Here is a 15,661-nt window from a genome sequence, read left to right on the forward strand (position 1 = left end):
ATCCAGGTCTGCAGGTTGGGCCACCGTGGTCTGGGCAGTGAGCCTTGTATCCCGGGAATCAGCCAGTCTGAGATTGGAGTCAGTTACTGGGGGACAGTCACTGGGGCCACCCCCAGGTCTACTGCTCTCTGATCAGTCACAGGCAGGAGTTCGGGTTTGGCCAGCAGCTCCTGTGAACCGCTGAGGCACCTGCCAGCCTGTAGCAATGTCAAGGAGAGAGAGAGACGCATGTGGTTCCTCCAATCAGTGCTTCCCCCTCTGTCTGGCGTGGAACACCTGGTGTGACAAACCAGGGGGGTGGGGGGCGTGTCCGTTTGGCTCGATCCGAGATCTTCACAGACAGAGCAAGTGGCGATGCCAGACCGGGCTGCTGTGCACTGAAAACCCAACCCCGTCACACGGTGTCCCTGCTCTCTCCCTCTGCGCTGGGACAGAGGGCTGCAGAGGCAAGCCCTGAGCTGAGTGAAGTGGATCGGGAGTTCCTGAGGTCTCAAATGGAAGAATGGCTCCTATCCTGCTCTAGATTTTAAGACAGTCGAGGACCCGTGATGGTTTTCTAATGCAATGGAAAGATAAAAGTGCAGAATCAGCACACATGTGCTCGAGACCGGGGTTTCAGCTGAGGCTGGCTGATCGATGTCGCAACTGTGCAATGACGCTCTCACCAAGGAGTGTGTCAGGAAGTGTGCTTTCCGTGTGTTCAAGTGGGGTTTTACTCTAGGAAGGTCCATGGTGTTTCTCTCACCCACATTACAATTTAAAGGGGTTCATTCAAAATATTTAAGTAGCGTACTGTATATTTAGTACTGTATATTTAGCAGGGTCTTAAAACACTCCTATGCTAAATATGATTTCTTCCTTTGCTTTAGATGTTTAATGAAAAGCAGTGTTAAAGGAGGCTGTTTGCAGGGTGAGGTGTCTGGACGTCCTTGCGTCTCTTCACATATGCAGAAGCTGGAGCGTGATTGATTAAGCCAGTGTCTTGACCTGCGTCTTGGGACCGGGTCAGGAGCGCGTGCCTGTCCAGTGAGGGGCTCTGACAAGTGCGTGTGCCCGCTGTCGCCCCCTAGGTACGATTCCCGGGAGCTGGTCTCACCCGGCGGACGCCGCCGGCCGCTTGCCCCCTGCAGTGCCAGCCCAAGCGCAGGTGAGTCGGCCCCGCCCGGCGGCGGTCAGATCGCGCTTGCTGATCGATTGCGTTCAGCAGCTCCGTTCTGCACTGCTGTCGTACCCCTGCCAGCAGAGCTGGGGAGGATCCAGGGTCTGACATCACTGTGATCGGGGAAACTCCCCATCCAGTCCCGTCAAGCTGCAGGGGAGCACCCTCTGCCTTTCTTAAGCCTGCCAGAAGGTGTTATGATGAGCTTTGATTGCAGAAGGTAATATCATATATCGCAATGCAACGCTTTATGGCAAGGGGGCGATCTGGAGCGAATACCCATGCCCGCGCCTTTGCCCTTACCCACATGGGTTCTAAGTGGGGGCGTGGCGGGTTGAAGGGGGTGCTTGCGCTACCTGTGTCTTACAGCAGTGGTTCCCACACACCTGCTGGGTTTTGTTCCAGCCGAGTCGTCGCTCGGCTACGCCATCAAACCCTTCCTTGACTTAATAATCAGAAGATTCATCGGAACCACTCTGAGACATGGACCTGCTTTAACTGTTGTATTCTGAAAATGAAATAAAATCCCAAACTTGTGTCTAGAAATAAAATGCATTCAGCATTACAAGTGCAATGAAATGCTTATAAAGAAGCAACTGCATTATTATTGAAGCAACATATTTGATCAGTTGAGGCTTCAGTTATCTAATGAAGGGGGGAGGGACTGAAAGCCAGCGGGTTTGTGGGTCACCAGGACCAGGACTGGGAACCCCTGTCTTAGATGTTACTCCCTTCTATGCTCAGTAACACTCTCTCTGAAGTCAATTCAATTCAAGGTGTTTTATTAGCATGACCGATGGGTACAATCAGTGTTGCCAAAGCAAATAAAAATAATAAAATTAACATGGAACAAAACAAAAAATAAAAGTAAAATAAAATCTACAGACATATTACAGACATTTACAACGGAGACATATCATAAAATATTTACATATACTGTAGGCGGCTGGAGCATTATTGGGAGACAGACTCACTGTTCCTCAGGCTGTGACAGGAGATCACATACTGGGCTGCCAGATCAACTGAGTTCCCTCCTCCCTCTCCCAGTAGGATTGGGACCTGTTGTGGTTTTGGCAGGTGTGGGAACTCTGGGATTAGATTTCTGAATTCGGGGAAGAATGTTTCTCTAATCCCAGAGTATCTGTCACAGTGCAGTAGGAAGTGCACCTCTGTCTCTATTTCTCCCCGCTGGCGGTGGGAGCACAGCCTGTCCTCTCTGGGCAGCCAGGTCTGCCTGTGTCACCCAGTTTCTATGGCCAGGCTGTGGTCACTGAGCCTGTACTTCGTCAGGGTCTTCGTCAGGGTCTCTCTCTCTCTCTCTCTCTCTCTCTCTCTCTCTCTCTCTCTCTCTCTCTCTCTCTCAATTCAATTCAATTTCAATTCAGTGTGCTTTATTAGCATGACCGATGGGTAAAATCAGTGTTGCCAAAGCAAAGAAAAATAATAACATTAACCCATGAACAAAACACAAAAGTAAAACTCTCTCGCTCTCTCTCTCTCTGTGCCTCCCAGCACAGAAATGAGTTCCAGGTCAGCGGCGGAAGGATACGGGACGGAGGAGCAGTGCTCCGGCAGCGCTGGGGCGGAGGGATACGTGAAGGAGTTCACCCGGCACTCCAACGACGTCCTGCTCAACCTGAACGAGCTCCGGCACCGGCAGATCCTCACAGACGCCACCCTGGTGGTGGGCACCATGAAACTGCGGGCACACTGCGCCGTGCTGATCGCCTGCAGGTGAGGGCGGCCCCCCCCACCACCCCACCCCCTTTTACTAATATGCTGCACATGTGGGTCAAATGTTAAGGCTGAATCAAATATCACCCCAGGGGTTTTCAATTTAGACTAGAGCTCAAGCACAGAACCATCTACAGATAGGGTTACAGGATTGGCTTTCCATTGGCTTTACATCTGGCAGACTAAAAGAGCAAACATGGTCTTTACAAACACAGGAACAAACTTGTTCAGCAGCAAATCGCTGGTTAATCCGAGGAATTTATCCCACTGTTTCTCCATGGGTTCCAGGGCATCCTGGAACAGGGAAAGTAGATCGACTATGACAGCAAGGCTGGGCAGCCCGTTCAAGTCTCCTACCACTCTTAGGGTAGAGAAGCACCTGTTGTTCTCAACGTTTCTACATGACCTCCTTTTATTCCCCCCTACAGATTTAGCTCATTTAAACTTAGTTTTGAGATAGTCTGGGCGGCTCTTGAGGAATGAGGAGCACCAGGGCAGATGATGGCAACCGCGGTAATGACTCCTCTCTCTCTCTCTCTCTCTCTCTCTCGTCCCCCTTGTAGTGGCTTCTTCTACTCCCTGTTCTCCCGGCGGGGCTCGGCGGAGCTCAGCGTGCTGACCCTCCCCGCCACGCTGGACGTGGGGGCCGTCTCGCTGCTCCTGGACTTCATGTACACCTCCCGCCTCCCCCTGTCCCGGCACACGGTGGGGGCCGTGCTCACCGCCGCCACCTACCTGCAGATGGAGCACGTGGCGGACACCTGCCGCGCATTCATCCTCGCAAGGTATCGGGCAGGGGACCGCCCATGACTCACGACTCACCGCCGGTCCGTTTCCTTGCACACCCGTGGGACAGGCAGCTCCCTAATTGCTTAATTGATAACAGATGGATAGATAAGCCTTAATTGATCCCGAAGGGAAATTGAGGTGTTACAGCAGCCCGGCCCAAGACGAGCAAAAACAGACATCGAAGAGACTAAGAATTAAAATAAGTACAGCAAGACAAAGTAAAATAAATAGAGTTAGATGTGTGCAAAATATGCTAAGAGTCACTGTTAAACAATAAAATATGTGCAGAATGCGCATAGGTATATACAGATTGAAAGTACCACAGTATAAGCAGTATATTAATGAAGGGCTAGCAGTCCTAGCCTAGGGCAGTGTTGTACATCCTGATAGCCGTCGGGAGGAAGGACCCGCAGAAACGTTCCCTTGAACACCGTAGCTGGAGCAGTCTGTTCCTGAAAGTGCTCCACTACCTGATAACAGTCCCATGTAGTGGATGAGAGGCGTTGTTCATGATGGCTGTGAGCTTGGCCAGCAATCTTCTCTCCGCCACCAGCTCCAGGGGGTCAAGCCTCAGCCCCAGAGCAGAGCCAGCCTTTGCCTTCCAGCACAGGAGGTACAGCAGTGAAGGTGCTGGTTGTCACAAGGGCTTGCCACAGGGTGGATCGACTGGGGTTCGCATTGAGTGGCCTGTTTATTCCCTCTGCGTGGCTCTGGGATGTCGAAGATGAAAGGGGTTGCGTTGAATCAGACGTATGACGAAGTCAGTGACCGCCCCCTCTCGGCTGATACCATTTAATTAACAGAAATAAAAACGAGTAACTCCAAGTGTTTCTCGTCCCGTCCGCAAAGTATGCCACCTTGTCAGGAGACGTCGCTTCGTTTGCAAGGCTGCTGGGAATGAATCGACAGGCAGGAGCTCTGATCGTTAGTGCTTCGTTATCGAAGAGGGATCCCTCTGTGGTGGCCCTGTGTGCATTGTCCCGCGATGAGCTGGTGTCCCGTCCAGTGCGGAGCCCTGCTCTGCTCGCTGTATTTCCGTGCCTGGATTGGGATTGCCCCCGAAGAATGATGAGTGGTTGGCTTTCTGGTCATGAATGGATGTTGTGTTTGCAGACAGCCCTTTCTCTGACGCGCCGTTTCTGTGCTTGACCTCCTGCAGCGAGAACATGGCCATGCACCCCAGATCCCCTGGGCTGGACTCCTCTGGGGCCCTGCAGGTGCCCGCCGGCGGCGCACATCCCTGTAGCGCCTCAGGCAGAGGCATGGGACTGGCCGCTCAGGCCAACGGTGTGCCGGCGCCAAGCTCAGCCCAGCACACGCTGTCCTCCCAGCCACAAGAGGGAGCACCTCTAGGCCAGCACAAGGATATACCAAGGTGAGCGCGACTGCGTGTGGCAGGAGTGTGTGGTACCGAAGGGATGTCTAACGGACACTGATGGAACCTACTTCTTGATCATGTGCATTGAATTGGCATGCTGACCGGCCCGGTCAAGCCTAGCTTCTCATGCAGTGTGTCTCACCCCCTCCATTGTGAATTTGCACTGTGAAAGGTGTAAAAGTCACAATCCTCTGCTGTATAATCAGCTCAGTTCAATCCAAGGTGCTTTATTGGCATGACCGGTGAGTACCATCAGTGTCGCCAAAGCAAAACAAATGCAATTAACATAAACAAAAATCAACAGACATTTGCAATAAAGACACAATCATAAGATATTTACATAAATAGTTACAAAATGTACAAAAATATATTCCGTATATCTTACATATAATCTCTCTAAAGCAATGCAACGAAACTCTCTTATCTCACCCTGCGGTCCATGTGGGTCCTAATGCCCCAGTATAGTGACGGGGACACTATACTGTAAACAGGCGCCGTCCTTCGGATGAGACGTAAAACCGAGGTCCTGACTCTCTGTGGTCATTAAAAATCCCAGGGCGCTTCTCGAAAAGAGTAGGGGTGTAACCCCGGTGTCCTGGCCAAATTTCCAATTGGCCCTTACTAATCATGGCCTCCTAATAATCCCCCTCTATGAATTGGCTACATTACTCTGCTCTCCTCCCCACTGATAGCTGATGTGTGGTGAGCGTTCTGGCGCACTATGGCTGCCGTCGCATCATCCAGGTGGATGCTGCACATTGGTGGTGGTGGAGGGGAGTCCCCATTACCTGTAAAGCGCTTTGAGTGGAGTGTCCAGAAAAGCGCTATATAAGTGTAAGCAATTATTATTATTAATTATTATTATTATTATTAATCTCCTTCAACACTATCCTACCGTCTGCTCTGTTGGTAATGTTTGCCTTCCTTGATGTATTGCTGTGCTTTTAAGCAAACTTCTGCTACAGGATAATAAAGCTTGAACTGAATTGGTTTGACATTTTCAGTTATTGCTTTGTTGGGAAGTCGGTAACAGAGGAATAATTTAGCATTTTGACAATTCAAGCCAGAGGGGAAAGTGAAAGTGGCTGATATTTCCATGTGCTGCTTGCGACACTTTTGCCAGAAGAGTGGGGTTTTGACGTTGTGCTTCTCTGTTACTTATGTTCCCAGAGGCCTCTGCGACAGCTGGGCCCCGAGAGGCCCGGGGTCTTGCCTGAATTCCGAGCCCAGGCCCGAGGGAGTCAAGATGGAGGCGGAGTCGTCGGGGTCCCCTTCCCCGGCTCCGGACAGTCCTGCGCGGTCCAGCTGTCACCCCAATTCTCCGTCAGAGGCTAGCGGCTGTGGGAGCCAGACCCCCCACCCCCCCCTCGCAGTGAGTGTGGCCACCTGTCCGTTTCTCCACACCACCCTTTCCCATAGTCCGCTGGCAGGGGGTTGACACTTCGGGACCTGCTGCTTCCGTAAGGGAAACAGATTCCAGAGGAACGGAGGCGTGGTGTTTGGATAGCTTTTTGCCATCAACCCTTTCCTAATGAAAATATCTGATTTCACTATCATCAAAATCTCAAAAATAGCCCCTGTGGTATTGCACAGGCTCTTCTGTGAATATGTACAGTACAGCACAATGATCCCTCCGTTTAGTGAAGATGACCAGCACCACACTCGTAAAGAGTCGTTTACAGTTTACTGTGCGGCTCTACCTTCTTTAATTTAGCTTTTTTTTTGTTATATTATATGCATTAGTAGCATGCTGATATCGTGACATCAATGATAAGGAATGTTGTTCCTACTCTGACGGGTTTTGGAGGATATCAGTTTATAATTTTCTCCAATGGCCTTGATTGAGGTTCTAGTGCGCTAACCCCTGTGTCCTGTGGTCTGCTGTTAGGCCCAGTCGGACTCCAGGCCCAACCCAGACCCCAAGGCCTGCAACTGGAAGAAATACAAGTTCATTGTTCTCAACCCACTTTGTACAAGAACCGCCGTCAAAGAGGAGGAGCCCGAAGAGGAGGCGGGGGTGAAGGAGGGGGCGGAACCTTACAGCCACACCCCCACTAGCCCTGATAGGACGACGTCCTCTGACAGTCCCGCCCAGGAGGCGGGGAAAATGGAAGAGGGGGTGCAGCCGGACAGGTAGGGGAAAGACACGTGGAAATAACCAGAACTTAGGAAAGGTTGCAAACGAGATGCCGTTTCAGCTCTTTCAGTTCATTATCTTATTCAGTAGCTCCTGAAGACAGTCAGGTCACCAGTTTCAACAGCTTGGCTGGGCAGCTTCTCCTATGCACCCAAAACCCTTAGTGTGAATAAAACACTGCCTCCTGTCCTCGCTGTTTATATGGACTTCCTTGTTTCGACTTGTGTCCACTGGTTAGTCAATCAGGCTTCACTGTCGGTCCTCAAGAGCTCCACTGGGTTGACATTGTCATTGACCTTTGAGAACTGCAATCTGCCTGGTCGCTCTTCTGCGGACCGACTCCAGAAGAGCAGACACTTGATTTCCCCACTAGAGAGCGTGTTTGTCTCATCCTGGAGCGACAAGCTGTGATCCACAGGTAGCGGAGGGGATTGGCTCCCATCGAGCAAAGACCAGCTCTGCGCTGTGCTCCTGGCGTGGGAAAGTGGTTGCGCTGACGCGTGTGGGTGTTTGTGTGGCTGTTCCAGGCTGGCGGCGTGCCCCCGGTGCCAGGTGTGCCAGCAGAGTTTCCAGAGCCTCGCCCATCTGTGCCGCCACATGCTGGGCAGCCACCCCGGAGAGGATCTGCCGGTGCCCCCCCCGCTGCTGCCGGAGGGCACCCAAGGTAGGCGCCCGGGCCTGTCCGGTCCAGCACGGCAGTACCATTGGGTCTCTCGCCCGCAGGAGCGCATGGAATCGAGGATTTCCGTACGCTCTGCGTTCCCTCGGTGTTTGTGCTGCTTTGCCGTGAGATCACCATGTTGATGCCACGTACCTGCTTAGCTAATTGGTAAAGATTAAAAGTCTTAATGAGGAATGTTAAAGAGATGTCCTCTGCCTTCATCATAATTGGCTTCTGAAATAACAGAAAAGAGGAGGAAATGGAATACAGGGGGAACGGCAAGTAGAGAACAGCCTCATTTAGGAGCTGATAAACAGGTTGTACATATTTTGGAAATTTTCTAATAATCTCCTTTAAGTAACATTTGTTATATACCTTAAGAGGTACATAGAGACTCAGATTCTTTGGGTGCCAAAGCAGGAATCGAGAAACTCCAAATGCAAATAACACCTGAAGACTGTGTTCTCTTTCAACAAAGTAGTGCTTGATTAATTTATAGTGTAACAAGATTTACAGACCCTGGTGCAAATGTATACTGCCATTGTTCTGATTACTGTCTTTCTGCCACGCCCAGTGGGAGGAGCCAACTCTTGCTCCCTGTGTCACCGGCCCTGCCCCCTGGACCAGGCCAGCCCGGGGCATCCCTTGCGTTACCACGGTGACGACAGGCAGGAGAACAAGTGTTGCTGCTCAGGATTCCGTTACCGAGGCAACCTGGGCGGGGCCAAATCCATCCACACAGGTAGGAATGCGCCGGTTGCCGTCTTCTGTTGCAAAGTCAAGAGCCGTGAACTGACTGGGTACAGCAACGGTGTTTGGTGTTATGTGTTGCTTCATTCATGCACCCCACAGCAGTGTGTGGGTTTTATTAATCTCTTCCAGAAGCAGAAACAGCGACAAGGAATTATAGCATTGTTAAAAACATGTCTTCAGGCAGATAAATAATGATTTGTTAATTACTCATTTATTATCTGCTTAAAGAGCATCATTAATTGCATTAGTGTGCTTGAACTGTTTCCTTGCTTACTGGTTTAGTGTTCGTTAGGATACTCTCTGATATTCTGCAGAAAATCCACTAAGTGTTGCACCAGGGAACAAGTTTTGAAAGAGAACAGTAAGGAAGTGCGCTGGGGAAGCAATTTCCTGCTGCACTGGGGCTGCCACCCTATAGGCAGTGCATCATGGGTAGATTCCCGGCGTTGTCTCAGAAGCTCCGTGGGTCAGACAACAAAGAGTGGAGAAACCGAGCAGGGTCACTCCAGTGTAACAGTGCTGACTGGTGCTGTGATTACGCCCCCCCGCAGGAGAGAAGCCGTATCGCTGCAGTGTGTGCGGGGCTCAGTTCAACCGGCCGGCCAACCTGAAGACCCACTCACGCATCCACTCCGGGGAGAAGCCCTACCGCTGCGACACCTGCGGTGCCCGCTTCGTGCAGGTAGGAGGCGCTGTGGCGTGAGAGTTCCTAGCCCGCTGTCAATGACAGTGACTCTTGGCATTACTGAGCCCTGCCCTTCCCTTGATCTTTACCAGCTGTTAACCGGTGCCTGCTCGCCACAACCCTCTTACCAGATCTGTATGTACCTGCCCTCAGAAATTAAACCAGTGGCTCACTCCCTCTCCATTCTGTCCTGGAAGGAGGGCTCTCTGCACTGCCAGGCGATGTGTTCGTACTCAGACCATTGGTCATCAGTGTGAGGGTGGTGGACTGGAATGGGCCGGGTGGGACCTGCTGCACCTGCCAGACGATTGATTGGCACAGTAGATGCCACCTAGCCCATCCGTGATCGTTCCTATCGCAGTAGATACCACCCTCCCCCCCTCCCATGGCCTGCAACAGCTGGGCTTCACCAGTGCACGTGATCTGCCGAGCATTTCAGAAGAACCTTTTGTCACATACGAGCAGGAGAGAGATCCTGCTGGCAGATTGGAGAATTGCTGGTTGTGACAGGGCTCAGCAGGAGCGATCACGTTAAAGAAGGGGGCCTCCTGGAAACCTGTCTGTAGAGCTCTGACCCCTCGAGTGACTGTCATGACATCCTCGCTGGGGCAGAGCGGGGCTGCACCCGTCCCAGGAGCAGACACGGGCACACGCTGATTAAGGGGGGCTTTGTGAGTGCATGTGTGTACGTGTCTGTCTGTGTGTGTGTGCGTGTGTTGTGCGCACAGGTGCACGTGTGGTATGCGTGTGCATATGTTGTGTGTATGTGTGTGTGCGCATGTGTATAGTGTACAGTATGTGTAGGTGCTCGTCTGTGTATGTGGGTCATGCATATCTCATGCCAGGTGCGCTGTGTCGATCCAGGTGGCGCACCTGCGGGCCCACGTCCTCATCCACACTGGGGAGAAGCCGTACCCCTGTGAGACCTGCGGCACGCGCTTCCGGCACCTGCAGACCCTGAAGAGCCACATCCGCATCCACACGGGAGAGAAGCCCTACACGGTGAGCCTGCCCTTCACCTTTGACCTTTGCCTGGCGAAGAACTCTGGTCCATGAGAGGTGGGCCACTCCATTCCCAACTGGGGGTGGGAGCGAGGGTGTTATTCCCCACACAGCCAATGCCAGGGTCTGTAAGCAGTCACTCAGATCATTTCCCCATCAATTACATTTTAGACATTTTCTGTGGGTGTCTCTTCATCTTCATCAACCATCCTAGAACATACTGTACATGTTTTCAAGTCCATGCAAACATGCAGACCACCTCTGAGGGACTGGGCAGCAGAGAGCTTAACTAGAGATGCCAGTAGGTGTTATATTGACACATACACACCAACAGACTTCACTTTGTGCTCATGCTCTGATGACCCTGCATACTAATTACAGCCCCTGTGTGTGTGTGTGTGTGTGTGTGTGTGTGTGTGTGTGTGTGTGTGTGTGTGTGTGTTTTTCCTTTGCCTCGCAGTGTGAAAAATGCGACCTGCACTTCCGGCACAAGAGCCAGCTGCGTCTCCACCTGCGGCAGAAACACGGGGCTGTCACCAACACTAAGATCCGCTACAAGGTCCTCTCCGACCCCTACCGCACCATCCTGGAGACCTGCTGATCCCCGGCGCCGCGACCCTCTGACCCCTGAGCCCCCACGGACACACGGGCCCGACCTCCCGCTCCTTCCCCAACCTGGTTTGCACAGGTGATCATTGCCACGCTCGGGCAGGGTCAGAGGTCAAGGTGTCCCAACCCGCGCAGGACTGTCCCCTAGTGTTCCCCCGCTCCTCGGTGAGGAGATGGACCCTTTGCTATATTGTTCAGTGTTAAAGGGGGGAAATGGGAAGAATGGTTTGGATTCCCGACAGGGACAGGAGCCAGAAGGGAGCTGTTCCAGAGTGGGAATGCAGCCCTATTCCGAGGGAAGGAGCTGGAATAAAACTGGATTGGGAAGGAACTATAGATGAGACCTGGCGTCACTGCACTGTTCAGATCAGAAGGTGAATATACAGTTAGTCTAGACACAGGTGGTGGAACACAGCTGTGTATGGGATGAGGAATTTAAATGGAACCGTCGTAAAGGAAGAAAAGCTGGAGGAAGACTGTGTGAGAAGAACCTGGAAGAGAGCTATTGATATAGCTGAAACCTGGAATAGTTTATTCCATGTGAAGGGAACCAGGACATCGGAGTGGGAGTGGGAAACTGTACAATCCATCATTCCCCGGCTGCTCGGCGACCGATCAGAAAACAGAATCTTCAGGTTGTGCTCAACGCCCCTGACAACGCAAGATGGAACCCGGAGTCACACCACGGCCGCCTGTGAGCAGGATTCCCCGGGCGACAGCTGGCAGGCAACAAGGCCTGGCTCTCTGCCCACTTCCTGGGTGGTGATGTCAGCGCAGGACGCGCGGCTCCACCCATCAGCACTCTCCCTCCGGTCAGGCGCTGGGGAGCCCGGCCCCAGGTGGGCGGGCCAGGGGGTAAGGACAGCCCCCGAGGGGGCGGGCCTGCAAACAGCAGGGGAATAGGGGTCAGAACAAAGGCTTCTCTCTCTGCCGCAGAAGGGTTTTTGGGTCATGGGTTCATAGTACTGAGTGCTGGAGAGACAGACAGAAGCCCAGGGGCTTCACTCAGGCTGGGAAGTCCAATAATTAATAATTGCACGATTTATCATAGTTCATTGCCCACAAAATCTGCACAGTGCCACCCGAGTGCTTTTTTTTTGTGAGTGACTGACTGCCATAAGTCTTGACCACTGATCTGATCTGTAAGGCAGGAAGGTCTCCCTGCCTGTAGAGATCCTTGAAGCGCTGAGTGAAGAGTCCCTGGGATCTGTGGCTGGAGTCTTCAGTGTGGGAGAAATTTTATACTGTCTAGACTGAATTTTGTTCTGGTGTAAGCTTACTGCTGTGTGTGTGTGTGTCATGGGGGTTCCTGAGGTCACGGGGTCAGATCAGGAATCGCAGTCTGTGCTTTCCTCTCATCTCTGTCCCCTGATGCTCCCTCCCCTGTGCTGATCTCTGCGGGTCTTTCTCCGCATTATGCTTTCGAGAAATTCCCAACCTCACAGGAGGGGCAACAAGGCCTTCTGGATCTTCTGAAGGGGAGATGCCAACAGAGAGCGCAGGCCAGCAGGCCAGCGGAAAGGGGGACAAGCTGTTAGAAGCCTGGGGGGAGGGAGGCGGTTATCTCTGGGTGACATCACACTCCGCAGGCGGAGCCTAGATAAGAAGCCACGCCCCCGATATACTGCCTACTCTCTGCCCCCCAGGACACACACACACAGACTCCGAGATCAGTCGGCACCTGGCTCCACTATCCTGAGTTTCCGAGGTTTGAGGGGTGGTGGAATGCGCCCCAAAGCTACAATACTTCACATGTTACTGCAGGAGGGGGGTCCTAACTCTAGCTCTCAAGATCCACACAGGTCAGTTTTTTTTTTGTCACAGAAGTGTCTTTTTCACCCTAGTTCCTAGGTCCCCTTTTCAAATGATGATGATATTTGTTTACGTCTATGATGATATTTTAAAATCACTTTTCTTTTAGTTTCTTCCCTAGACTCACAATTACTTATTTCCACCCCCCACCGTGCAAAAGGGACCCCAGATCACTGCAGAAGGAAACCCATATACCAGTGTTTAACTTCCTCAAACCCTGGGCCACCCCCCTTCTTACTCTTTCCAGCACCATTCCTGTCTGGAATCACCCCATGGAATCATTATTTATGTCACGATGGCTTCCATTTCTTTTTTTTGGCCTGTTTCAAAATTGCTCGTGGCTGAAGACCGAGTGAGCCTGGCGACCTCTGACCTGCCCGGCATGCTGGGATGGATCGGCCATTGCTCTGGCAGCAAAAACTGGGGCCCTACAACCCTTTTGAGAAAAGCTGCTTGTCGCACAAACGGCCCCTTACCCAGAAACTGCCCGACCTGTTAACCTGTTAAATGAGACGACTCATTTCTTGACGAAAGGCCATTCACAACAAACAGGGTATCATTCTAGTCTCCCCCTGGTTTCCTAACACTCTTAAAAGTAAGTGGTAAGGCACTTGGCTGGGAACCTCCTACTCCACTTGTAGTTTTACTGTTTTTTTTTTCACTTTTTATTTGAATTAATCTGTTATGGTTGTTTTTGTGAGCTCCCTTGCTATAAAGATCCATCCCACATCGATTCCCTTCCTTGCCCACCCCCCACTGCACTCAACCCCTCCTTGACAGAACGAGTCAGTCTCTCCGATCAGCTCCAGCTGCTAAATTGCTCCAGCCATCGTCAGCGAGGCCAACGAACAAGGTCGCACTGCTGAAAGGGAGCCGCGACGCTCTGGTTATATTTCAGGGCTGGAAAGAATCAGCATTTCAATTAGTTTGTTTTGTTACTGAGAGTGAATAAGTGGTCTGGTCAGTTGGGACTGCAGTCCCCCCTTATTCGGGAAGGGCTGGAGGACTTGGCTCAGTGGCCAGCATGATCACTCCTGCAGGAAGAGACATGTCAACATTACCAGCACTGTGGAGCCAGGTGGCCACTGTTGGAGCCCTCTACGATATTGCTGTACATTGTGATGTAAATAGACATTCCTACCCCTTGTCTGCCTGTGGAACCGAGAGAAAATCACCGTGGAGGGAAAGCACCCACTCTGTTCAGACTGCTCTCCCTTCTCTTCTTCTTTTTCTCCAGCTTTCCGTGCTAAGCCCAGAAAAAAAACACAGCGGGAAGAACCTTTCTTGGGACAGTGTAACTGGGGCAAAACCGCCGGGCGGGGGTGGGAAACAGAAAACCCAAACCAATCATTGCTACTGTGCTGGGTCAGAACATGACGCAATTCTCAGAGAGGCGACTGAAGAAATTGTCGGCTCTGGCATCCTAGAGCGAGATTTTGATCGATTTTAAAGCTTGCGTAGAAAATGTGAGCCAGCATCGAGTGTTACACGCCGGAGAGCTAAAGCTGAAAGAATGAAATGGGAAAAATGGAGTCACAAACATTCCTGTTGCATGTTTGTCTGGTCCCAGCATTCCATCAGGCTGTTTTCGAAAGAAGCCAGGGTATTGGCTGTCCGGCTTGTTCCCGACCCCCGCCGCCCTTTGTGTAAAGCTGCTCCCATTTTCCCGCAAACGTTTTAGCAAAACGTCTTTAATCCAAAAGGTCATATTAACTGTGGCGAAATTGGATCCGGGATCCCTTGAGCATGTCTACCCAGAAGACGTTGATGAACTCTTGTAGCTCAACCTGAAATCCCTCCAATCTGTGTTTAAAACACTTGGAGCGGGCTGCGCCACGGGCTTCTTTCTTTCAGTACCTTCAAGGCAGAAAGGGTTAGGAGTCCAACCTTTTTATACAAATATATAAATATTATTTTAAAGGTAACATGCTTTGAAAGCAATGCTGTTAGCTTCAGTATAAATGATTTAAAAATAATATATACTGTACATGGATGGGGGAAAAATATTTTGCTGGCCAAAGACAAGGTATCTTTGATATCTGTGAGAGTACAACTCGTAAAAAACAAATTGTGTGTGAGACCTGCGATGATTTGCCATTGTCGGCAGTGTGGCTGTGCAGTGGCTTGTGGGTGCGTGTGGGATTTGTAACTGCGCGAATGTGTTCTTTCACCCCGCGTTCCGGGGGACGAAACTCTCGGGAGTGTTTCGACCTCGTGACTCGATTTGCTTCGTTAGGAGAAGTTGACCTGCTCCGCTCCATCTCGAGATGCCTGGCTATCCCCCAGTTCTGCGTGCTATTAGGAGCTGGTTCTGTGTTTCATTCTGAGAACTGATCTAATGGGGCTCATTCAGCAACACGCCTCTTACAAGAGATGACATCACCCCCTTGAAAGCTGGGTGGCGTCACACCCTCGTGCTGTTGGCGTAGCTCGATTCCCTGTTGTCTGGGTGGGGCACCATGTGGCCAGGATGCCCTTGATTCGCGTGATTGAAATTCAGGAAATGGTTTCTCAATGGGAATTCTTTGCAACTCAGATTATACAGATTCCCAGCCTACTGACAATTTTATGCTAAAATGTCAATCATTTTGCTTATTGTGAGTTCAGCCCACATTTTGCATTGGTTTGCTGTGCTTTCCTATGGTATTATCATCCTGTGAAGAGGCGGTGTGATTTTTCTTTTAGCCAGTTTGTTATTTTTAGTACGTTTTAGAAAAGCTATTTTTTCTATTTTCTTAGCTTTCAAAGGAGTCTTTTGCTTTTGACTCTTTACTCCTTAATTACTTCCTGGTTACCTGTGTCCTGTGTGATTCTCCTGTGTTTTTCTTCAGTTATGTTTGTCTTTGTCAACAGACTTCAGAAAATGAAGGTAGTGGGCTGGGGAGGCAAATCTGTGTTACACCGTGCAACCTTGACATTCTTCCCCACGCCACTTCCTTTGG

The 15,661-nt window shown here is 51.1% G+C and overlaps 1 protein-coding gene across 4 annotated transcripts in view; it reads left to right on the plus strand.

Moving 5' to 3' along the window:
• The window catches only part of bcl6b (BCL6B transcription repressor), a 28,741-nt gene extending 14,471 nt beyond the window's left edge, over positions 1 to 14,270 (plus strand). For all 4 annotated transcript variants that reach the window (XM_088628206.1, XM_088628209.1, XM_088628208.1 and 1 more), the window contains 11 exons: positions 1,071 to 1,147; positions 2,672 to 2,893; positions 3,457 to 3,678; positions 4,842 to 5,057; positions 6,231 to 6,432; positions 6,949 to 7,193; positions 7,725 to 7,861; positions 8,433 to 8,600; positions 9,163 to 9,293; positions 10,161 to 10,298; positions 10,759 to 14,270. In XM_088628206.1, the coding sequence (XP_088484332.1) occupies positions 1,071 to 1,147; positions 2,672 to 2,893; positions 3,457 to 3,678; positions 4,842 to 5,057; positions 6,231 to 6,432; positions 6,949 to 7,193; positions 7,725 to 7,861; positions 8,433 to 8,600; positions 9,163 to 9,293; positions 10,161 to 10,298; positions 10,759 to 10,899 (1,899 nt within the window). In that variant the 3' untranslated portion in view covers positions 10,900 to 14,270. The remainder of the gene's footprint in view (positions 1 to 1,070; positions 1,148 to 2,671; positions 2,894 to 3,456; positions 3,679 to 4,841; positions 5,058 to 6,230; positions 6,433 to 6,948; positions 7,194 to 7,724; positions 7,862 to 8,432; positions 8,601 to 9,162; positions 9,294 to 10,160; positions 10,299 to 10,758) is intronic.
• Positions 14,271 to 15,661: the final 1,391 nt, after the last annotated feature.

Source organism: Lepisosteus platostomus, chromosome 4 (assembly GCF_059453375.1).
Source record: "Lepisosteus platostomus isolate fLepPlt1 chromosome 4, fLepPlt1.hap1, whole genome shotgun sequence".
Taxonomy (NCBI): Eukaryota; Metazoa; Chordata; class Actinopteri; order Semionotiformes; family Lepisosteidae; genus Lepisosteus; species Lepisosteus platostomus.